The sequence below is a fragment of the Panulirus ornatus genome, chromosome 55 (genome assembly GCF_036320965.1).
Source record: "Panulirus ornatus isolate Po-2019 chromosome 55, ASM3632096v1, whole genome shotgun sequence".
Lineage (NCBI taxonomy): Eukaryota > Metazoa > Arthropoda > Malacostraca > Decapoda > Palinuridae > Panulirus > Panulirus ornatus.
In genome coordinates this window covers 26193615-26218717 of record NC_092278.1, presented here as the reverse complement: position 1 = coordinate 26218717, position 25103 = coordinate 26193615, and the positions used below count along the sequence as shown (strand labels likewise).

The 25103-nt window shown below is 43.0% G+C and overlaps 1 protein-coding gene across 6 annotated transcripts in view; it reads right to left on the bottom strand.

Annotated features, from left to right (window-relative positions):
* The window catches only part of LOC139765613 (uncharacterized), a 244706-nt gene that overhangs the window by 171285 nt on the left and 48318 nt on the right, over positions 1-25103 (bottom strand). For all 6 annotated transcript variants that reach the window (XM_071693272.1, XM_071693273.1, XM_071693275.1 and 3 more), the window contains exon 8: positions 1334-1453. In XM_071693272.1, coding sequence (XP_071549373.1) covers positions 1334-1453 — 120 coding nt within the window. The remainder of the gene's footprint in view (positions 1-1333; positions 1454-25103) is intronic.

The window sequence follows — 25103 nt, the reverse complement described above, 5'->3', positions numbered from 1 at the left end:
AGGCTCCCAGAACTTTTGCTCCCTCCCCCACCCTATGATTTACTTCCACTTCCATGGTTCCATCCGCTGCCAAATCCACTCCCAGTTATCTAAAACACTTCACTTCCTCCACTTTTTCTCCATTCAAACTTACCTCCCAATTGACTTGTCCCTCAACCCTACTGTACCTAATGACCTTGCTGTTATTCACTTTTACTTTCAGCTTTCTTCTTACACACACTTTACCAAACTCAGTCACCAGCTTCTGCAGTTTCTCACAAGAATCAGCCACCAGCGCTGTATCATCAGCGAACAACAACTAACTCACTTCCCAAGCTCTCTCATCCACAACAGACTGCATACTTGCCCCTCTTTCCAAAACTCTTTCATTCACCTCCCTAACAACCCCATCCATAACAAATTAAACAACCATGGAGACATCACACACCCCTGCCGCAAACCTACATTCACTGAGAACCAATCACTTTCCTCTCTTCCTACATGTACACATGCCTTACATCCTCGATAAAAACTTTTCACTGCTTCTAACAACTTGCCCCCACCCCATATATTCTTAACACCTTCCACAGAGCATATGCCTTCTCCAGATCCATAAATGCTACATACAAATCCATTTGCTTTTCTATTTCTCACAAACATTCTTCAAACACCTGCTCCACACATCCTCTTCAACTTTTGAAACCACACTGCGCTTCCCCAATCTGATGCTCTGTACATGCCTTCACACTCTCAATCAATACCCCCCCATATAATTTCCCAGGAATTTTCAACAACTTATACCTCTGTAATTTGAACACTCACTTTTATCCCCTTTGCCTTTGTACCCTGCAGCACGCTGCCAGCTGTAGGTTAACAGAGTGGTGTGGTAGCAACAGAGGTGTGCACAAGAGAGCTGAATGGGTGTGCTGAAATGTTATGAGCACAGGAGAGGATGAATGAGGAAAGAATGACCATTAGGGAATACACATCTGAAGCAGAGAAAACAATGAAAATGGGAAAACAAGAAGGTGGAAGGGGGGAATGAAAGATACTTTGAGGGTTTGAGGCCTGAGCATACAGGAGGGTGTTAGATGTGTAAGAGATACATCTAACTGGAATGATGTGGTGTACAGGGGACATCATGCTGGACCAGAGTATGTAAAGCAACAATGGGAAAAAATGGAAAGGTTTGTGGGGCCTGGTTGTGGATGGGGGCTCTGGTTTTGGTGCATTATACATGACAGCTAGAGTGGATGTTTGTGAATAAGGCCATTTCTTCTGTTCCTGGCACTACTTTGCTGATGCAGGAAATGGTGAACATGAAAATAAATAAAAAGCATCAATCAAAATTTACCGCTATGCTCAAAACATCTTGTCCTGGCGATGCCAATACAATATCCACCAGTAATGATCCTAAAGGCGTGCAGGACTCTGTCTGAGTTAGGATATGAAGGGTTGCATCATGAAGATCATACTGAAATCAAAAGACATGATTAAATATCTTAGCAAAATATAGAAAACTAACCTCTCTATGCTTAAACAGTCCTGAAAAAAGCACATCTGATTACGAGAAATTTCTGTGCGCTGTGAACTATACAAATTAGAAGTAAAATATTTTGACTTATCAAGTGAGGCCTTAAAATACGAATATTTTACCTGCAAACATACCCATTTTTGCCCTCCCAAATAGCAACCTTTCTTTCCACACATTACTCAGTGAATAATATATGTGGAAAGAGAGAATGTTCTCTTGGTGAGGAAAAATGGGTAGGTTTGAAGGATCAGTAGTTCCAAAAATATCACATAGTTTTTTTTTTTTTTCCAAAAGAAGGAACAGAGAATTGGGCCAGGTGAGGGTATTCCCTCAAAGGCCCAGTCCTCTGTTCTTAACGCTACCTCGCTGGTGCGGGAAATGGCGGGCAGTTTGAAAGAAAAGAAAGAAAGAAGAAAGTTGCGAGGCATGGGTTGTGCAGAGGAAGGTGGACGTGCCAGAAATGAGGCATTTGATGACAATATGTGGTGTGAGGTGGTTTGATCAAGTGAGTAATGAAAGGGTAAGAGACATGTGTGGTAATAAAGAGCGTGGTTAAGAAAGCAGATGAAGGTTGTTGAGATGGTTTGGACATATGGAGAGAATGAGTGCGGAAAGGTTGATAAAGTGGATATGTGTGGATATATATGATACAGCGCTGGTGGCTGATTCATGTGAGAAACTGCAGAAGCTGGTGACTGAGTTTGGTAAAGTGTGTGAAAGAAGAAAGTTAAGAGTAAATGTGAATAAGAGCAAGGTTATTAGGTACAGTAGGGTTGAGGGTCAAGTCAATTGGGAGGTGAGTTTGAATGGAGAAAAAATGGAGGAAGTGAAGTGTTTTATATATCTGGGAGTGGATCTGGCAGCGGATGGAACCAAGGAAGCAGAAGTGGATCATAGGGTGGGGGAGGGGGCAAAAATTCAGGGAGCCTTGAAGAATGTGTGGAAGTCGAGAACATTATCTCGGAAAGCAAAAATGGGTATGTTTGAAGGAATAGTGGTACCAACAATGTTGTATGGTTGCGAGGCGTGGGCTATGGATAGAGTTGTGCGCAGGAGGATGGATGTGCTGGAAATGAGATGTTTGAGGACAATGTGAGTTGTGAGGTGGTTTGATCGAGTAAGTAACGTAAGGGTAAGAGAGATGTGTGGAAATAAAAAGAGCGTGGTTGAGAGAGCAGAAGAGGGTGTTTTGAAATGGTTTGGGCACATGGAGAGAATGAGTGAGGAAAGATTGACCAAGAGGATATATGTGTCGGAGGTGGAGGGAACGAGGAGAAGAGGGAGACCAAATTGGAGGTGGAAAGATGGAGTGAAAAAGATTTTGTGTGATCGGGTCCTGAACATGCAGGAGGGTGAAAGGAGGGCAAGGAATAGAGTGAATTGGAGCGATGTGGTATACCGGGGTTGACGTGCTGTCAGTGGATTGAATCAAGGCATGTGAAGCGTCTGGGGTAAACCATGGAAAGCTGTGTAGGTATGTATATTTGCGTGTGTGGACGTATGTATATACATGTGTATGGGGGTGGGTTAGGCCATTTCTTTCGTCTGTTTCCTTGCGCTATCTCGCAAACATGGGAGACAGCGGCCAAAAAAAAAAAAAAAAAAAAAAAAGTGTAAAAAGCGAAGGGAACATGGAGAAGTGGGAGACCAAATTGGAGGTGAAAGGATGGAGAGAAAAAGACTGTAAGCAATCAGGGCCTAAACATACAGTAGGGTGAAAGATGTGCACAGAAAAGAGTGAAATGGAATGATGTTGTATACAGGGGTCAATGCACTGTCAATGCAAAAATGGTCCAAACGCCTCTCTCTTCTCTTTCACTAACAATCTTACTCTTCCTCCCACCACTCACTACCCTTTCTAATCTGCCCACCTCCCATCTTTCCCATGCTACATGCATCTTTTGTGCAAGCCATCATTGCTTCCCAAAATACATCCCATTCCTCCCCTACTCCCCTTACATCATTTGCTCTCATTATGTGGGAAGGTATTGATTGAGAGGGTAAAGGCATGTACAAAGCATCAGATTGGGGAAGAGCAGTGTGGTTTCAGAAAAGGTAGAGGATTTGTGGATCAGGTGTTTGCTTTGAAGAATGAGAAAAACAGATGGATTTGTATGTAACATTTATGGATCTGGAGAAGGCATATGATAGGGTTGATAGAGATGATTTGTGGAAAGTTTTAAGACTGTAAGGTGTGGGAAGTAAGTTGCTAAAAGCAGAAAAGTTTTTACCAAGGATGTAAGGCATGTATACAAGTGAGAAGAGAGGAAAGTGATTGGTTTCCAGTGAATGTCAATTTGCGGCAGGGGTGCGATATGTCTCCATGGTTGTTTAATTTGTTTATGGATGGGGTGGTTAGGGAGGTGAATGCATGAGTTTTGGAGAGAGGGGCAAGAATGCAGTCTACTGTGGATGAGAGGGTTTGGGAAGTGAGTCAATTGTTGTTTGATGATGATGCAGTGCTGGTGGCTGATTCGGGTGAGAAACTGCAGAAGTTGGTGACAGAGTTTGGTGAAGTGTGAGAAAGAAGAAAGTTGGGAGTAAATGTAGATAAGAGCACGATTATTAGGTTCAGTAGGGCTGAGGGAGAAGTCAATTGGGAGGTAAGTTTGAATGAAGAAAAACTGGAGGACGTGAAGTGTTTCAGATATTTGGGAGTGGATTTAGCAGCAGATGGAACTATGGAAGTGGAAGTGAGTCACAAGGTGGGGGAGGGGCGAAGGTTCTGGGAGCACTGAAGAATGTGTGGAAGGCGAGAACGTTATCTTTGAGTGCAAAAAATGGGTATGTTTGAAGGAACGGTGGTTCCAACTCTTATATGGTTGCGAGGCATGGGCTATAGGTAGGGTTCAGAGGAGGAGGGTGGATGTGTTGGAAATGAAATGTTTGAGGACAAAAATTTCCATGGTTTACCCCAGATGCTTCACATGCCCTGGTTCAATCCATTGACAGCACATCGACCCTGGTATACCACATCATTCCAATTCACTCTGTTCCTTGCACACCTTTCACCCTCCTGTATGTTCAGGCCCCTATTGCTCAAAATCTTTTTCACTCCATCCTTCCACTTCCAGTTTGGTCTCCCACTTCTTGTTCCCTCTACTTCTGACATATATATTCTCTTTGTCAATATTTCTTCACTCATCCTCTCCATGTGACTAAACCATTTCAATACACCCTCTTCTGCTCTCTCTACCACACTCTTTTTACTACCACACATCTCTCTTACCCTTTCATTACTTACTCGATCAAACCACCTCACACCACATATTGTCCTGAAACATTTCATTTCCAACACGTCCACCCTCCGTACAACCCTATCTATAGCCTATGCCTCCTAACCATTTAATATTGTTGGAACTTCTATTCCTTCAAACATACCCATTTTTGCTCTCCTAGATAAAGTTCTCTCTTTCCATACATTCTTCGTCGCTCCTAGAACCTTCGCCCTATCCTCCACCCTATGATGCACTTCCACTTCCATGGTTCCATTCACTGCCAAATTTACCCCTAGATATCTAAAATACTCCACTTCCTCCAATATTTCTCCATTCAAACTTATATCCCAACTAACTTGTCCTCAACCATGCTGAACATAATAACCTTGCTCTTATTCACATTTACTCTTTATTTCCTCCTTTCATATACTTTTCCACTCAGTCACTAACTTCTGCAGTTTCTCACTCGACAACCACCAGAGTTATATCATTGACAATCAACAGCATACTCACTTACTAGGCCCTCTCATCCCTAACAGACTGTACACTCACCCCTCCACAAAAACTCTTGCATTTACCTTCCTAACCACCCCATCCATAAACAAATTAAACAAACATGGGGACATCAAAAACCCCTGCAGCAGACCAACCTTCACTGTGAATCAATCACTCTCCTCTCTTCCTACCTGTATACATACCTTACAGCCTTGAAAAATCTTCTCACTGCTAGCAGCTTACCTCCCACACCATATACTTCTAACACCTTCCACAAAGCATCTCTATCAACCCAATCATATGCCTTCTCCAGATCCATAGATGCTGCATACAAATCCATCAGTTACTCTAAGTATTTCCTACATAAATTCTTCAAAGCAAACACCTGATTCACACATCCTCTACCACTTATGAAACCACACTGCTCCTCCCCAATCTCATGCTCTGTACATACCTTCATCCTCTCATACAACTTTCCAGGAATCCTCAACAAATGTATGCCTCTGTAGTTTGAACACACACCTTTATCCCCTTTGCCTTTGTACAATGGCACTATACATGCATTCTGCCATTCCTCAGGCACATTACAATGATCCACACATATACTGAATATCCTTACAAACCAATCAACAACAGTCACCCCTTCTTAATTAATTCAACCGCAATACCATCCAAACCCATCGCTTTGCCAGATTTCATCTTCCACAATTCTTTCACCACCTCTTCTTCCTTAACCAAACTATTCTTCCTGACCACTCTCACCTTGTACAACACTCCAACCAAACACCCTACATTTGCAACTCTATCATAAAACACATTACAAACCTTCCAAATACTCACACCATCTCCATCACTATCTGTTATCAATGCCCTCTTGCCCCCTTCACTAATGTTCCCATTTGTTCTCTTGTTTTAAGCATGTTCTTTACCTCCTTCCAAAACAGCTTTATATTCTCCCTAAAGTTTATGATACTCTCTCACCTCTCATTTGCCCTCTTTTTCAACCCTTGCTTTCTCTTATACATCTCCCAATCATTTATACTCCTTCCTTAAAGTATTGTCCAAACGCCTCTCTTTTCTCTTTCACTAACAACTCTACTTCTTCACCCCACCACTCACTGGGGGGATGTCTGATCACTATCTTCCAAATGTGAAGGTGAAGATTTGTTGAGGTTTTCATTCAAGAAGAGAGAAAATAGGGGAGAGTAAGTGAGCCTGGAAAGACTTATGTGAGAAAGTACCAAAAGACACTGAGAGTAGAATGGCAAAAGGTGAGAGCAAATGACATGAGGGGAGTAGGTGAGGAATGGGATGTATTTAAGGAAGCAGTGATGGCATGTGTAAAAGATGCAAGTGGTATGAGAAAGGTATGAGGAAAGCAAATGTATGTACACCTTTATCTTATTCATTTTATTCATTATACTTGATTGAAATTTACTGCATAAGCAAGGTAGTGCCAAGAGGCAGATGAAGAATGGCCCATCCACTCATATATATATATATATATATATATATATATATATATATATATATATATATATAAAAAGTATAAAAAAAAAAATATATATATTTTTTTTTTTTTGTCGCTGTCTCCCGCGTTTGCGAGGTAGCGCAAGGAAACAGACAAAAGAAATGGCCCAACCCACCATCATACACATGTACATACATACGTCCAAACACGCAAATATACATACCTACACAGCTTTCCATGGTTTACCCCAGACGCTTCACATGCCTTGATTCAATCCACTGACAGCACGTCAACCCCGGTATACCACATCGCTCCAATTCACTCTATTCCTTGCCCTCCTTTCACCCTCCTGCATGTTCAGGACCCGATCACACAAAATCTTTTTCACTCCATCTTTCCACCTCCAATTTGGTCTCCCTCTTCTCCTCGTTCCCTCCACCTCCGACACATATATCCTCTTGGTCAATCTTTCCTCACTCATTCTCTCCATGTGCCCAAACCATTTCAAAACACCCTCTTCTGCTCTCTCAACCACGCTCTTTTTATTTCCACACATCTCTCTTACCCTTACGTTACTTACTCGATCAAACCACCTCACACCACATATTGTCCTCAAACATCTCATTTCCAGCACATCCATCCTCCTGCGCACAACTCTATCCATAGCCCATGCCTCGCAACCATACAACATTCTTGGAACCACTATTCCTTCAAACATACCCATTTTTGCTTTCCGAGATAATGTTCTCGACTTCCACACATTCTTCAAGGCTCCCAGAATTTTCGCCCCCTCCCTCACCCTATGATCCACTTCCGCTTCCATGGTTCCATCCGCTGCCAGATCCACTCCCAGATATCTAAAACACTTCACTTCCTCCAGTTTTTCTCCATTCAAACTCACCTCCCAATTGACTTGATCCTCAACCCTACTGTACCTAATAACCTTGCTCTTATTCACATTTACTCTTAACTTTCTTCTTTCACACACTTTACCAAACTCAGTCACCAGCTTCTGCAGTTTCTCACATGAATCAGCCACCAGCGCTGTATCATCAGCGAACAGCAACTGACTCACTTCCCAAGCTCTCTCATCCCCAACAGACTTAATACTTGCCCCTCTTTCCAAAACTCTTGCATTCACCTCCCTAACAACCCCATCCATAAATGCGGGAAATGGCAAATAGTTTAAAAAAAAATATATATGGGAACTTCAGTGAAGGGCGCAAATGGGGAGGTGATAACAAGTAGTGGTGATGTGAGAAGGAGATGGAGTGAGTATTTTGAAGGTTTGTTGAATGTGTTTGATGATAGAGTGGCAGATATAGGGTGTTTTGGTCGAGGTGGTGTGCAAAGTGAGAGGGTTAGGGAAAATGATTTGGTAAACAGAGAAGAGGTAGTAAAAGCTTTGCGGAAGATGAAAGCCGGCAAGGCAACAGGTTTGGATGGTATTGCAGTGGAATTTATTAAAAAAGGGGGTGAATGTATTGTTGACTGGTTGGTAAGGCTATTTAATGTATGTATGACTCATGGTGAGGTGCCTGAGGATTGGCGGAATGCGTGCATAGTGCCATTGTACAAAGGCAAAGGGGATAAGAGTGAGTGCTCAAATTACAGAGGTATAAGTTTGTTGAGTATTCCTGGTAAATTATATGGGAGGGTATTGATTGAGAGGGTGAAGGCATGTACAGAGCATCAGATTGGGGAAGAGCAGTGTGGTTTCAGAAGTGGTAGAGGATGTGTGGATCAGGTGTTTGCTTTGAAGAATGTATGTGAGAAATACTTAGAAAAGCAAATGGATTTGCATGTAGCATTTATGGATCTGGAGAAGGCATATGATAGAGTTGATAGAGATGCTCTGTGGAAGGTATTAAGAATATATGGTGTGGGAGGAAAGTTGTTAGAAGCAAAGTTTTTATCGAGGATGTAAGGCATGTGTACGTTTAGGAAGAGAGGAAAGTGATTGGTTCTCAGTGAATGTAGGTTTGCGGCAGGGGTGTGTGATGTCTCCATGGTTGTTTAATTTGTTTATGGATGGGGTTGTTAGGGAGGTAAATGCAAGAGTTTTGGAAAGAGGGGCAAGTATGAAGTCTGTTGGGGATGAGAGAGCTTGGGAAGTGAGTCAGTTGTTGTTCGCTGATGATACAGCGCTGGTGGCTGATTCATGTGAGAAACTGCAGAAGCTGGTGACTGAGTTTGGTAAAGTGTGTGGAAGAAGAAAGTTAAGAGTAAATGTGAATAAGAGCAAGGTTATTAGGTACAGTAGGGTTGAGGGTCAAGTCAATTGGGAGGTGAGTTTGAATGGAGAAAAACTGGAGGAAGTGAAGTGTTTTAGATATCTGGGAGTGGATCTGGCAGCGAATGGAACCATGGAAGCGGAAGTGAATCATAGGGTGGGGGAGGGGGCGAAAATTCTGGGGGCCTTGAAGAATGTGTGGAAGTCGAGAACATTATCTCGGAAAGCAAAAATGGGTATGTTTGAAGGAATAGTAGTTCCAACAATGTTGTATGGTTGCGAGGCATGGGCTATGGATAGAGATGTGCGCAGGAGGATGGATGTGCTGGAAATGAGATGTTTGAGGACAATGTGTGGTGTGAGGTGGTTTGATCGAGTGAGTAACGTAAGGGTAAGAGAGATGTGTGGAAATAAAAAGAGCGTGGTTGAGAGAGCAGAAGAGGGTGTTTTGAAGTGGTTTGGGCACATGGAGAGGATGAGTGAGGAAAGATTGACCAAGAGGATATATGTGTCGGAGGTGGAGGGAGCAAGGAGAAGAGGGAGACCAAATTGGAGGTGGAAAGATGGAGTGAAAAAGATTTTGTGTGATCGGGGCCTGAACATGCAGGAGGGTGAAAGGAGGGCAAGGAATAGAGTGAATTGGAGCGATGTGGTATACCGGGGTTGACGTGCTGTCAGTGGATTAAATCAAGGCGTGTGAAGCGTCTGGGGTAAACCATGGAAAGCTGTGTAGTTATGTATATTTGCGTGTGTGGACGTATGTATATACATGTGTAAGGGGGTGGGTTGGGCCATTTCTTTCGTCTGTTTCCTTGCGCTACCTCGCAAACGCGGGAGACAGCGACAAAGTATAAAAAAAAAAAAAAAATATATATATATATATAAATATATATATATATGTTCAGGCCCCGATCACACAAAATCCTTTTCACTCCATCTTTCCACCTCCACTCTGGTCTCCCTCTTCTCCTCGTTCCCTCCACCTCCGACACATATATCCTCTTGGTCAATCTTTCCTCACTCATTCTCTCCATGTGCCCAAACCATTTCAAAACACCTTCTTCTGCTCTCTCAACCACGCTCTTTTTATTTCCACACATCTCTCTTACCCTTACGTTACTTACTCGATCAAACCACCTCACACCACACATTGTCCTCAAACATCTCATTTACAGCACATCCATCCTCCTGCGCACAACTCTATCCATATCCCACGCCTCGCAACCATACAACATTGTTGGAACTACTATTCCTTCAAACATACCCATTTTTGCTTTCCGGGATAATGTTCTCGACTTCCACACATTTTTCAAGGCTCCCAAAATTTTCGCCCCTTCCCCCACCCTATGATCCACTTCCGCTTCCATGGTTCCATCCGCTGACAGATCCACTCCCAGATATCTAAAACACTTCACTTCCTCCAGTTTTTCTCCATTCAAACTCACCTCCCAATTGACTTGGCCCTCAACCCTACTGTACCTAATAACCTTGCTCTTTTTCACATTTACTCTTAACTTTCTTCTTCCACACACTTTACCAAACTCCGTCACCAGCTTCTGCAGTTTCTCACATGAATCCGCCACCAGCGCTGTATCATCAGCAAACAACCACTGACTCACTTCCCAAGCTCTCTCATCCCCAACAGACTTCATACTTGCCCCTCTTTCCAAGACTCTTGCATTGGAGGTGGAAAGATGGAGTGAAAAGGATTTTGTGTGATCGGGGCCTGAACATGCAGGAGGGTGAAAGGAGGGCAAGGAATAGAGTGAATTGGAGCGATGTGGTATACAGGGGTTGACGTGCTGTCAGTGGATTGAATCAAGGCATGTGAAGCGTCCGGGGTAAACCATGGAAAGCTGTGTAGGTATGTATATTTGCGTGTGTGGACGTGTGTATGTACATGTGTATGGGGGGGGTTGGGCCATTTCTTTCGTCTGTTTCCTTGCGCTACCTCGCAAACGCGGGAGACAGCGACAAAGTATAAAAAAAAAATATATATATATATATATATATATATATATATATATATATATATATATATATATATATATATATATACATATATATATATATATAGGTGAGAACAATGGAAGTAAGGGGAGTGGGGGAGTAATGGGATGTATTTAGGGAATCGGTGATGGATTGCGCAAAAGATGCTTGTGGCATGAGAAGAGTGGGAGATGGGTTGATTAGAAAGGGTAGTGAGTGGTGGGATGAAGAAGTAAGAGTATTAGTGAAAGAGAAGAGAGAGGCATTTGGACGATTTTTGCAGGGAAAAAATGCAATTGAGTGGGAGATGTATAAAAGAAAGAGACAGGAGGTCAAGAGAAAGGTGCAAGAGGTGAAAAAAAGGGCAAATGAGAGTTGGGGTGAGAGAGTATCATTAAATTTTAGGGAAAATAAAAAGATGTTCTGGAAGGAGGTAAATAAAGTGCGTAAGACAAGGGAGCAAATGGGAACTTCAGTGAAGGGCGCAAATGGGGAGGTGATAACAAGTAGTGGTGATGTGAGAAGGAGATGGAGTGAGTATTTTGAAGGTTTGTTGAATGTGTTTGATGATAGAGTGGCAGATATAGGGTGTTTTGGTCGAGGTGGTGTGCAAAGTGAGAGGGTTAGGGAAAATGATTTGGTAAACAGAGAAGAGGTAGTAAAAGCTTTGCGGAAGATGAAAGCCGGCAAGGCAACAGGTTTGGATGGTATTGCAGTGGAATTTATTAAAAAAGGGGGTGAATGTATTGTTGACTGGTTGGTAAGGTTATTTAATGTATGTATGACTCATGGTGAGGTGCCTGAGGATTGGCGGAATGCGTGCATAGTGCCATTGTACAAAGGCAAAGGGGATAAGAGTGAGTGCTCAAATTACAGAGGTATAAGTTTGTTGAGTATTCCTGGTAAATTATATGGGAGGGTATTGATTGAGAGGGTGAAGGCATGTACAGAGCATCAGATTGGGGAAGAGCAGTGTGGTTTCAGAAGTGGTAGAGGATGTGTGGATCAGGTGTTTGCTTTGAAGAATGTATGTGAGAAATACTTAGAAAAGCAAATGGATTTGTATGTAGCATTTATGGATCTGGAGAAGGCATATGATAGAGTTGATTGAGATGCTCTGTGGAAGGTATTAAGAATATATGGTGTGGGAGGCAAGTTGTTAAAAGCAGTGAAAAGTTTTTATCGAGGATGTAAGGCATGTGTACGTGTAGGAAGAGAGGAAAGTGATTGGTTCTCAGTGAATGTAGGTTTGCGGCAGGGGTGTGTGATGTCTCCATGGTTGTTTAATTTGTTTATGGATGGGGTTGTTAGGGAGGTGAATGCAAGAGTTTTGGAAAGAGGGGCAAGTATGAAGTCTGTTGGGGATGAGAGAGCTTGGGAAGTGAGTCAGTTGTTGTTCGCTGATGATACAGCGCTGGTGGCTGATTCATGTAAGAAACTGCAGAAGCTGGTGACTGAGTTTGGTAATGTGTGTGAAAGAAGAAAGTTAAGAGTAAATGTGAATAAGAGCAAGGTTATTAGGTACAGTAGGGTTGAGGGTCAAGTCAATTGGGAGGTGAGTTTGAATGGAGAAAAACTGGAGGAAGTGAAGTGTTTTAGATATCTGGGAGTGGATCTGGCAGCGGATGGAACCATGGAAGCGGAAGTGGATCATAGGGAGGGGGAGGGGGCGAAAATTCTGGGAGCCTTGAAGAATGTGTGGAAGTCGAGAACATTATCTCGGAAAGCAAAAATGGGTATGTTTGAAGGAATAGTGGTTCCAACAATGTTGTATGGTTGCGAGGCGTGGGCTATGGATAGAGTTGTGTGCAGGAGGATGGATGTGCTGGAAATGAGATGTTTGAGGACAATGTGTGGTGTGAGGTGGTTTGATCGAGTAAGTAACGTACGGGTAAGAGAGATGTGTGGAAATAAAAAGAGCGTGGTTGAGAGAGCAGAAGAGGGTGTTTTGAAATGGTTTGGGCACATGGAGAGAATGAGTGAGGAAAGATTGACCAAGAGGATATATGTGTCGGAGGTGGAGGGAACGAGGAGAAGAGGGAGACCAAATTGGAGGTGGAAAGATGGAGTGAAAAAGATTTTGTGTGATCGGGGCCTGAACATGCAGGAGGGTGAAAGGAGGGCAAGGAATAGAGTGAATTGGAGCGATGTGGTATACCGGGGTTGACGTGCTGTCAGTGGATTGAATCGGGGCATGTGAAGCGTCTGGGGTAAACCATGGAAAGCTGTGTAGGTATGTATATTTGCACGTGTGGACTTATGTATATACATGTGTATGGGGGTGGGTTGGGCCATTTCTTTCGTCTGTTTCCTCTACCTCGCAAACGCGGGAGACAAAAAAAAAAAAAATATATATATATATATATATATATATATATATATATATATATATATATATATATATTTTTTATACTATTCGTCATTTCTCGCATTAGGAAGGTAGCGTTGAGAACAGAGGACTGGGCCTTCGAGGGAATATCCTCACGTGGCCCCCTTCTCTCTTCCCTCTTTTAGAAAATTAAAAAAAAAAAGCGAGAGGGGAGGATTTCCAGCCACTCGCTCCCTCCCCTTTTAGTCGCCTTCTATGATATGCAGGGAATACGTGGGAAGTATTCTTTCTCCCCTATCCCCAGGGTTAAAAAAGCGAGATATACATAAGTATACGTATGTAAGTAGGAGAGATGGCCAGAGAGCGTTATTGGATTATGTGTTAATTGACAGGCGCGCGAAAGAGAGACTTTTGGATGTTAATGTGCTGAGAGGTGCAACTGGAGGGATGTCTGATCATTATCTTGTGGAGGCTAAGGTGAAGATTTGTATGGGTTTTCAGAAAAGAAGAGTGAATGTTGGGGTGAAGAGGGTGGTGAGAGTAAGTGAGCTTGGGAAGGAGACTTGTGTGAGGAAATACCAGGAGAGACTGAGTACAAAATGGAAAAAGGTGAGAACAATGGAAGTAAGGGGAGTGGGGGAGGAATGGGATGAATTTAGGGAATCAGTGATGGATTGCGCAAAAAATGCTTGTGGCATGAGAAGAGTGGGAGGTGGGTTGATTAGAAAGGGTAGTGAGTGGTGGGATGAAGAAGTAAGATTATTAGTGAAAGAGAAGAGAGAGGCATTTGGACGATTTTTGCAGGGAAAAAATGCAATTGAGTGGGAGATGTATAAAAGAAAATATATATATATATATATATATATATATATATATATATATATATATATATATATATATATATATATATATTATTTTTTATTATACTTTGTCGCTGTCTCCCGCGTTTGCGAGGTAGCGCAAGGAAACAGACGAAAGAAATGGCCCAACCCCCCCATACACATGTATATACATACGTCCACACACGCAAATATACATACCTACACAGCTTTCCATGGTTTACCCCAGACGCTTCACATGCCTTGATTCAATCCACTGACAGCACATCAACCCCGGTATACCACATCGCTCCAATTCACTCTATTCCTTGCCCTCCTTTCACCCTCCTGCATGTTCAGGCCCCGATCACACAAAATCTTTTTTACTCCATCTTTCCACCTCCAATTTGGTCTACCTCTTCTCCTTGTTCCCTCCACCTCCGACACATATATCCTCTTGGTCAATCTTTCCTCACTCATCCTCTCCATGTGCCCAAACCACTTCAAAACACCCTCTTCTGCTCTCTCAACCACGCTCTTTTTATTTCCACACATCTCTCTTACCCTTACGTTACTCACTCGATCAAACCACCTCACACCACACATTGTCCTCAAACATCTCATTTCCAGCACATCCATCCTCCTGCGCACATCTGTATCCATAGCCCACGCCTCGCAACCATACAACATTGTTGGAACCACTATTCCTTCAAACATACCCATTTTTGCTTTCCGAGATAATGTTCTCGACTTCCACACATTCTTCAAGGCCCCCAGGATTTTCGCCCCCTCCCCCACCCTATGATCCACTTCCGCTTCCATGGTTCCATCCGCTGCCAGATCCACTCCCAGATATCTAAAACACTTCACTTCCTCCAGTTTTTCTCCATTCAAACTCATCTCCCAATTGACTTGACCCTCAACCCTACTGTACCTAATAACCTTGCTCTTATTCACATTTACTCTTAACTTTCTTCTTCCACACACTTTTCCAAACTCAGTCACCAGCTTCTGCAGTTTCTCACATGAATCAGTCACCAGCGCTGTATCATCAGCGAACAACAACTGACTCACTTCCCAAGCTCTCTCATCCCCAACAGACTTCATACTTGCCCCTCTTTCCAAAACTCTTGCATTTACCTCCCTAACAACCCCATCCATAAACAAATTAAACAACCATGGAGACATCACACACCCCTGCTGCAAACCTACATTCACTGAGAACCAATCACTTTCCTCTCTTCCTACACGTACACATGCCTTACATCCTCGATAAAAACTTTTCACTGCTTCTAACAACTTTCCTCCCACACCATATATTCTTAATACCTTCCACAGAGCATCTCTATCAACTCTATCACATGCCTTCTCCAGATCCATAAATGCTACATACAAATCCATTTGCTTTTCTAAGTATTTCTCACATACATTCTTCAAAGCAAACACCTGATCCACACATCCTCTACCACTTCTGAAACCACACTGCTCTTCCCCAATCTGATGCTCTGTACATGCCTTCACCCTCTCAATCAATACCCTCCCATATAATTTACCAGGAATACTCAACAAACTTATACCTCTGTAATTTGAGCACTCACTCTTATCCCCTTTGCCTTTGTACAATGGCACTATGCACGCATTCCGCCAATCCTCAGGCACCTCACCATGAGTCATACATACATTAAATAACCTTACCAACCAGTCAACAATACAGTCACCCCCTTTTTTAATAAATTCCACTGCAATACCATCCAAACCTGCTGCCTTGCCGGCTTTCATCTTCCGCAAAGCTTTCACTACCTCTTCTCTGTTTACCAAATCATTCTTCCTAACCCTCTCACTTTGCACACCACCTCGACCAAAACACCCTATATCTGCCACTCTATCATCAAACACATTCAACAAACCTTCAAAATACTCACTCCATCTCCTTCTCACATCACCACTACTTGTTATCACCTCCCCATTTGCGCCCCTCACTGAAGTTCCCATTTGCTCCCTTGTCTTACGCACTTTATTTACCTCCTTCCAGAACATCTTTTTATTCTCCCTAAAATTTAATGATACTCTCTCACCGCAACTCTCATTTGCCCTTTTTTTCACCTCTTGCATCTTTCTCTTGACCTCCTGTCTCTTTCTTTTATACATCTCCCACTCAATTGCATTTTTTCCCTGCAAAAATCGTCCAAATGCCTCTCTCTTCTCTTTCACTAATACTCTTACTTCTTCATCCCACCACTCACTACCCTTTCTAATCAACCCACCTCCCACTCTTCTCATGCCACAAGCATCTTTTGCGCAATCCATCACTGATTCCCTAAATACATCCCATTCCTCCCCCACTCCCCTTACTTCCATTGTTCTCACCTTTTTCCATTCTGTACTCAGTCTCTCCTGGTACTTCCTCACACAGGTCTCCTTCTCAAGCTCACTTACTCTCACCACCCTCTTCACCCCAACATTCACTCTTCTTTTCTGAAAACCCATACAAATCTTCACCTTAGCCTCCACAAGATAATGATCAGACATCCCTCCAGTTGCACCTCTCAGCACATTAACATCCAAAAGTCTCTCTTTCGCACGCCTGTCAATTAACACGTAATCCAATAACGCTCTCTGGCCATCTCTCCTACTTACATAAGTATACTTATGTATATCTCGCTTTTTAAACCAGGTATTCCCAATCATCAGTCCTTTTTCAGCACATAAATCTACAAGCTCTTCACCATTTCCATTTACAACACTGAACACCCCATGTATACCAATTATTCCCTCAACTGCCACATTACTCACCTTTGCATTCAAATCACCCATCACTATAACCTGGTCTCGTGCATCAAAACCACTAACACACTCATTCAGCTGCTCCCAAAACACTTGCCTCTCTTGATCTTTCTTCTCATGCCCAGGTGCATATGCACCAATAATCACCCACCTCTCTCCATCAACTTTCAGTTTTACCCATATTAATCGAGAATTTACTTTCTTACACTCTATCACAAACTCCCACAACTCCTGTTTCAGGAGTATTGCTACTCGTTCCCTTGCTCTTGTCCTCTCACTAACCCCTGACTTTACTCCCCAGACATTCCCAAACCACTCTTCCCCTTTACCCTTGAGCTTCGTTTCACTCAGAGCCAAAACATCCAGGTTCCTTTCCTCAAACATACTACCTATCTCTCCTTTTTTCACATCTTGGTTACATCCACACACATTTAGGCACCCCACTCTGAGCCTTCGAGGAGGATGAGCACTCCCCGCTTGACTCCTCCTTCTGTTTCCCATTTTAGAAAGTTAATACAAGGAGGGAAGGATTTCTCACCCCAACTCTCATTTGCCCTTTTTTTCACCTTTTGCACCTTTCTCTTGACCTCCTGTCTCTTTCTGGAAGGAGGTAAATAAAGTGCGTAAGACAAGGGAGCAAATGGGAACTTCAGTGAAGGGCGCAAATGGGGAGGTGATAACAAGTAGTGGTGATGTGAGAAGATGGAGTGAGTATTTTGAAGGTTTGTTGAATGTGTTTGATGATAGAGTGGCAGATATAGGGTGTTTTGGTCGAGGTGGTGTGCAAAGTGCCAGGGTTAGGGAAAATGATTTGGTAAACAGAGGAGAGGTAGTAAAAGCTTTGCGGAAGATGAAAGCCGGCAAGGCAGCAGGTTTGGATGGTATTGCAGTGGAATTTATTAAAAAAGGGGGTGACTGTATTGTTGACTGGTTGGTAACGTTATTTAATGTATGTATGACTCATGGTGAGGTGCCTGAGGATTGGCGGAATGCGTGCATAGTGCCATTGTACAAAGGCAAAGGGGATAAGAGTGAGTGCTCAAATTACAGAGGTATAAGTTTGTTGAGTATTCCTGGCAAATTGTATGGGAGGGTATTGATTGAGAGGGTGAAGGCATGTACAGAGCATCAGATTGGGGAAGAGCAGTGTGGTTTCAGAAGTGGTAGAGGATGTGTGGATCAGGTGTTTGCTTTGAAGAATGTATGTGAGAAATACTTAGAAAAGCAAATGGATTTGTATGTAGCATTTATGGATCTGGAGAAGGCATATGATAGAGTTGATAGAGATGCTCTGTGGAAGGTATTAAGAATATATGGTGTGGGAGGAAAGTTGTTAGAAGCAGTGAAAAGTTTTTATCGAGGATGTAAGGCATGTGTACGTGTAGGAAGAGAGGAAAGTGATTGGTTCTCAGTGAATGTAGGTTTGCGGCAGGGGTGTGTGATGTCTCCATGGTTGTTTAATTTGTTTATGGATGGGGTTGTTAGGGAGGTGAATGCAAGAGTTTTGGAAAGAGGGGCAAGGATGAAGTCTGTTGGGGATGAGAGAGCTTGGGAAGTGAGTCAGTTGTTGTTCGCTGATGATACAGCGCTGGTGGCTGATTCATGTGAGAAACTGCAGAAGCTGGTGACTGAGTTTGGTAAAGTGTGTGAAAGAAGAAAGTTAAGAGTAAATGTGAATAAGAGCAAGGTTATATTAGGTACAGTAGGGTTGAGGGTCAAGTCAATTGGGAGGTGAGTTTGAATGGAGAAAAACTGGAGGAAGTGAAGTGTTTTAGATATCTGGGAGTGGATCTGGCAGCGGATGGAAACATGGAAGCGGAAGTGGATCATAGGGTGGGGGAGGGGGCGAAAATTCTGGGAGCCTTGAAGAATGTGTGGAAGTCGAGAACATTATCTCGGAAAGCAAAAATGGGTATGTTTGAAGGAATAGTGGTTCCAACAATGTTGTATGGTTGCGAGGCATGGACTATGGATAGAGTTGTGCGCAGGAGGATGGATGTGCTGGAAATGAGATGTTTGAGGACAATGTGTGGTGTGAGGTGGTTTGATCGAGTAAGTAACGTAAGGGTAAGAGAGATGTGTGGAAATAAAAAGAGCGTGGTTGAGAGAGCAGATGAGGGTGTTTTGAAATGGTTTGGTCACATGGAGAAAATGAGTGAGGAAAGATTGACCAAGAGGATATATGTGTCATAGGTGGAGGGAACGAGGAGAAGAGGGAGACCAAATTGGAGGTGGAAAGATGGAGTGAAAAAGATTTTGTGTGATCGGGGCCTGAACATGCAGGAGGGTGAAAGGAGGGCAAGGAATAGAGTGAATTGGATCAATGTGGTATACCGGGGTTGACGTGCTGTCAGTGGATTGAATCAGGGCATGTGAAGCGTCTGGGGTAAACCATGGAAAGCTGTGTGGGTATGTATATTTGCGTGTGTGGACGTATGTATATACATGTTTATGGGGGGGGGTTGGGCCATTTCTTTCGTCTGTTTCCTTGCGCTACCTCACAAACGCGGGAGACAGCGACAAAGCAGAAAAAAAAATTTATATATATATATATATATATATTATCCCTGGGGATAGGGGAGAAAGAATACTTCCCACGTATTCCCTGCGTGTCGTAGAAGGCGACTAAAAGGGAAGGGAGCGGGGGGCTGGAAATCCTCCCCTCTCAATTTTTTTTTTAATTTTCCAAAAGAAGGAACAGAGAAGGGGGCCAGGTGAGGATATTCCCTCAATGGCCCAGTTCTCTGTTCTTAACGCTACCTCGCTAACGCGGGAAATGGCGAATAGTTTGAAAAAAAAAAAAAAAATATATATATATATATATTTTTTTTTTTTTTTTCAAACTATTCGCCATTTCCCGCGTTAGCGAGGTAGCGTTAAGAACAGAGAACTGGGCCATTGAGGGAATATCCTCACCTGGCCCCCTTCTCTGTTCCTTCTTTTGGAAAATTAAAAAAAAAATTGAGAGGGGAGGATTTCCAGCCCCCCGCTCCCTTCCCTTTTAGTCGCCTTCTACGACACGCAGGGAATACGTGGGAAGTATTCTTTCTCCCCTATCCCCAGGGATAATATATATATATATATATATATAAATTTTTTTTTCTGCTTTGTCGCTGTCTCCCGCGTTTGTGAGGTAGCGCAAGGAAACAGACGAAAGAAATGGCCCAACCCCCCCCCATAAACATGTATATACATACGTCCACACACGCAAATATACATACCCACACAGCTTTCCATGGTTTACCCCAGACGCTTCACATGCCCTGATTCAATCCACTGACAGCACGTCAACCCCGGTATACCACATTGATCCAATTCACTCTATTCCTTGCCCTCCTTTCACCCTCCTGCATGTTCAGGCCCCGATCACACAAAATCTTTTTCACTCCATCTTTCCACCTCCAATTTGGTCTCCCTCTTCTCCTTGTTCCCTCTACCTCCGACACATATATCCTCTTGGTCAATCTTTCCTCACTCATTCTCTCCATGTGCCCAAACCATTTCAAAACACCCTCTTCTGCTCTCTCAACCACGCTCTTTTTATTTCCACACATCTCTCTTACCCTTACGTTACTTACTCGATCAAACCACCTTACACCACACAGTGTCCTCAAACATCTCATTTCCAGCACATCCATCCTCCTGCGCACAACTCTATCCATAGCCCACGCCTCGCAACCATACAACATTGTTGGAACCACTATTCCTTCAAACATACCCATATTTGCTTTCCGAGATAATGTTCTCGACTTACACACATTCTTCAAGGCTCTCAGAATTTTCGCCCCCTCCCCCACCCTATGATCCACTTCCGCTTCCATGGTTCCATCCGCCGCCAGATCCACTCCCAGATATCTAAAACACTTTACTTCCTCCAGTTTTTCTCCATTCAAACTTACCCCCTGCTTCAGCTAAGTAGTGCCAAGAAAAGAGACAAAAAAAGGCCACATTCTTTCACACTCAGTCTCTAGTGGTCATGTGTAATGCATCAAAACCACAGCTCCCTATTCACATCCAGGCACCACAGACCTTTCCATGGTTTACCCCAGACGTTTCATATGCCCTGGTTCAGTCCATCGACAGCACATCCACCCCAGTATACCACATTGTTCCAATTAACTCTATTCCTTGCATGCCTGCCACCCTGCAGTATGTTCAGGCCCTGATCACTCAAAATCTTTTTAACTCCATCCTTCATTTCAACACACCCTCTTCTGCTCTCTCAACCACACACACTCCTTTTATTTCCACACATCTCTATTAACCTTTCAAACATTTTCCAAACTCAATCACCAACTTCTGCAGTTTCTCACTTGAATCAGCCACTACAGCTGTATCATCAGTGAACAACAACTGACACACTTCCCAAGCCCTCTCATCCCCAACAGACTGCATACCTGCCCCTCTCTCCAAAACTCTTGCATTAACCTCCCTAACAACCCCATCCGTAAACAAATTAAACAACCATGGGAACATCACGCACTCCTGCCACAGACCAACAATCACTGGGAACCAATCACTCTCCTCTCTTCCTATGCGTACACAAGCCTTACATCTTTGGTAAAAGCTTTTCACTGCTTCAAGCAACTTACCTCCCACACCATAAACTCTAAAGACCTTCCACAAAGCATCTCTATCAACCCCATCACATGCCTTCTCCAGATCCATAAATGCTACATACAAATCCATTTGTTTTTCTAAGTATTTCTCACATACATTCTTCAAAGCAAACAGTTGATCCACACATCCTCAACCACTTCTGAAACCACACTGCTCGTCTCCAATCTGATGCTCTGTACATGCTTTTACCCTCTCAATCAATACCCTCACATACAGTTTCCCAGGAATACTCAACAAACTTATGTCTCTGTAGTTTGAAAACTCACCTTTATCCCCTTTGCCTTTTTATACAATGGCACTATGCATGCATTCTGCCAATCCTAAGGCACTTCACCATGATCCATACATACAGTGAGTATCCTTACCAAGTAAATGTGGCCTTTCTTCACCTGTTCCTGGTGATAATGCATGAAATGGTGATCAAGTATAAAAAAATAGTAATTATAATAATAATAACAACAGATAAGATCACACTTTATGATGAAAAGTTAAATCCAAGTGCTGTTATTCAAAAGGCTCAGATATTCTATCTAATTTTTTTTTGAAGTCATGAGATAGCCTTTGACTGTTTCTTCTTCCTTAGCAAGAAGCATCAGGAACAAATAACTAATGGTTTTATTTGCACTCTTCCTGTCTCTAGTAGTCATATACAATGTACTGAAAAAGCTCAAATGAACTCGTATCTCGTATTATTGAGATGACATGAGATAGCCTCTGCTTTTCCTCACATAATAAGGAGCATCAGGAGCAAATGACTAATGGTCTCATTTGCACTGATCCTGTCCCTAGACAACATGTGCTATGTACTGAAAAAAATCTCACGTACCATACACAACCAAGCCCAACAGACTATTCCATATGACATTTTTTTTTTTTTTTTTGCTTTGTCGCTGTCTCCCGCGTTTGCGAGGTAGCGCAAGAAACAGACGAAAGAAATGGCCCACCCCCCCCATACACATGTATATACATACGTCCACACACGCAAATATACATACCTACATAGCTTTCCATGGTTTACCCCAGACGCTTCACATGCCTTGATTCAATCCACTGACAGCACGTCAACCCCGGTATACCACATCGCTCCAAATCACTCTATTCCTTGCCCTCCTTTCACCCTCCTGCATGTTCAGGCCCCGATCACACAAAAATCTTTTCACTCCATCTTTCCACCTCCAATTTGGTCTCCCTCTTCTCCTCGTTCCCTCCACCTCCGACACATATATCCTCTTGGTCAATCTTTCCTCACTCATCTCTCTCCATGTGCCCAAACCATTTCAAAACACCCTCTTCTGCTCTCTCAACCACGCTCTTTTTATTTCCACACATCTCTCTTACCCTTACGTTACTTACTCGATCAAACCACCTCACACCACACATTGTCCTCAAACATCTCATTTCCAGCACATCCATCCTCCTGCGCACAACTCTATCCATAGCCCACGCCTCGCAACCATACAACATTGTTGGAACCACTATTCCTTCAAACATACCCATTTTTGCTTTCCGAGATAATGTTCTCGACTTCCACACATTCTTCAAGGCTCCCAGAATTTTCGCCCCCTCCCCCACCCTATGATCCACTTCCGCTTCCATGGTTCCATCCGCTGCCAGATCCACTCCCAGATATCTAAAACACTTCACTTCCTCCAGTTTTTCTCCATTCAAACTCACCTCCCAATTGACTTGACCCTCAACCCTACTGTACCTAATAACCTTGCTCTTATTCACATTTACTCTTAACTTTCTTCTTCACACACTTTACCAAACTCAGTCACCAGCTTCTGCAGTTTCTCACATGAATCAGCCACCAGCGCTGTATCATCAGCGAACAACAACTGACTCACTTCCCAAGCTCTCTCATCCCCAACAGACTTCATACTTGCCCCTCTTTCCAAAACTCTTGCATTTACCTCCCTAACAACCCCATCCATAAACAAATTAAACAACCATGGAGACATCACACACCCCTGCCGCAAACCTACATTCACTGAGAACCAATCACTTTCCTCTCTTCCTACACGTACACATGCCTTACATCCTCGATAAAAACTTTTCACTGCTTCTAACAACTTTCCTCCCACACCATATATTCTTAATACCTTCCACAGAGCATCTCTATCAACTCTATCATATGCCTTCTCCAGATCCATAAATGCTACATACAAATCCATTTGCTTTTCTAAGTATTTCTCACATACATTCTTCAAAGCAAACACCTGATCCACACATCCTCTACCACTTCTGAAACCACACTGCTCTTCCCCAATCTGATGCTCTGTACATGCCTTCACCCTCTCAATCAATACCCTCCCATATAATTTACCAGGAATACTCAACAAACTTATACCTCTGTAATTTGAGCACTCACTCTTATCCCCTTTGCCTTTGTACAATGGCACTATGCACGCATTCCGCCAATCCTCAGGCACCTCACCATGAGTCATACATACATTAAATAACCTTACCAACCAGTCAACAATACAGTCACCCCCTTTTTTAATAAATTCCACTGCAATACCATCCAAACCTGCTGCCTTGCCGGCTTTCATCTTCCGCAAAGCTTTTACTACCTCTTCTCTGTTTACCAAATCATTTTCCCTAACCCTCTCACTTTGCACACCACCTCGACCAAAACACCCTATATCTGCCACTCTATCATCAAACACATTCAACAAACCTTCAAAATACTCACTCCATCTCCTTCTCACATCACCACTACTTGTTATCACCTCCCCATTTGCGCCCTTCACTGAAGTTCCCATTTGCTCCCTTGTCTTACGCACTTTATTTACCTCCTTCCAGAACATCTTTTTATTCTCCCTAAAATTTAATGATACTCTCTCACCCCAACTCTCATTTGCCCTTTTTTTCACCTCTTGCACCTTTCTCTTGACCTCCTGTCTCTTTCTTTTATACATCTCCCACTCAATTGCATTTTTTCCCTGCAAAAATCGTCCAAATGCCTCTCTCTTCTCTTTCACTAATACTCTTACTTCTTCATCCCACCACTCACTACCCTTTCTAATCAACCCACCTCCCACTCTTCTCATGCCACAAGCATCTTTTGCGCAATCCATCACTGATTCCCTAAATACATCCCATTCCTCCCCCACTCCCCTTACTTCCATTGTTCTCACCTTTTTCCATTCTGTACTCAGTCTCTCCTGGTACTTCCTCACACAGGTCTCCTTCCCAAGCTCACTTACTCTCACCACCCTCTTCACCCCAACATTCACTCTTCTTTTCTGAAAACCCATACAAATCTTCACCTTAGCCTCCACAAGATAATGATCAGACATCCCTCCAGTTGCACCTCTCAGCACATTAACATCCAAAAGTCTCTCTTTCGCACGCCTGTCAATTAACACGTAATCCAATAACGCTCTCTGGCCATCTCTCCTACTTACATAAGTATACTTATGTATATCTCGCTTTTTAAACCAGGTATTCCCAATCATCAGTCCTTTTTCAGCACATAAATCTACAAGCTCTTCACCATTTCCATTTACAACACTGAACACCCCATGTATACCAATTATTCCCTCAACTGCCACATTACTCACCTTTGCATTCAAATCACCCATCACTATAACCCGGTCTCGTGCATCAAAACCACTAACACACTCATTC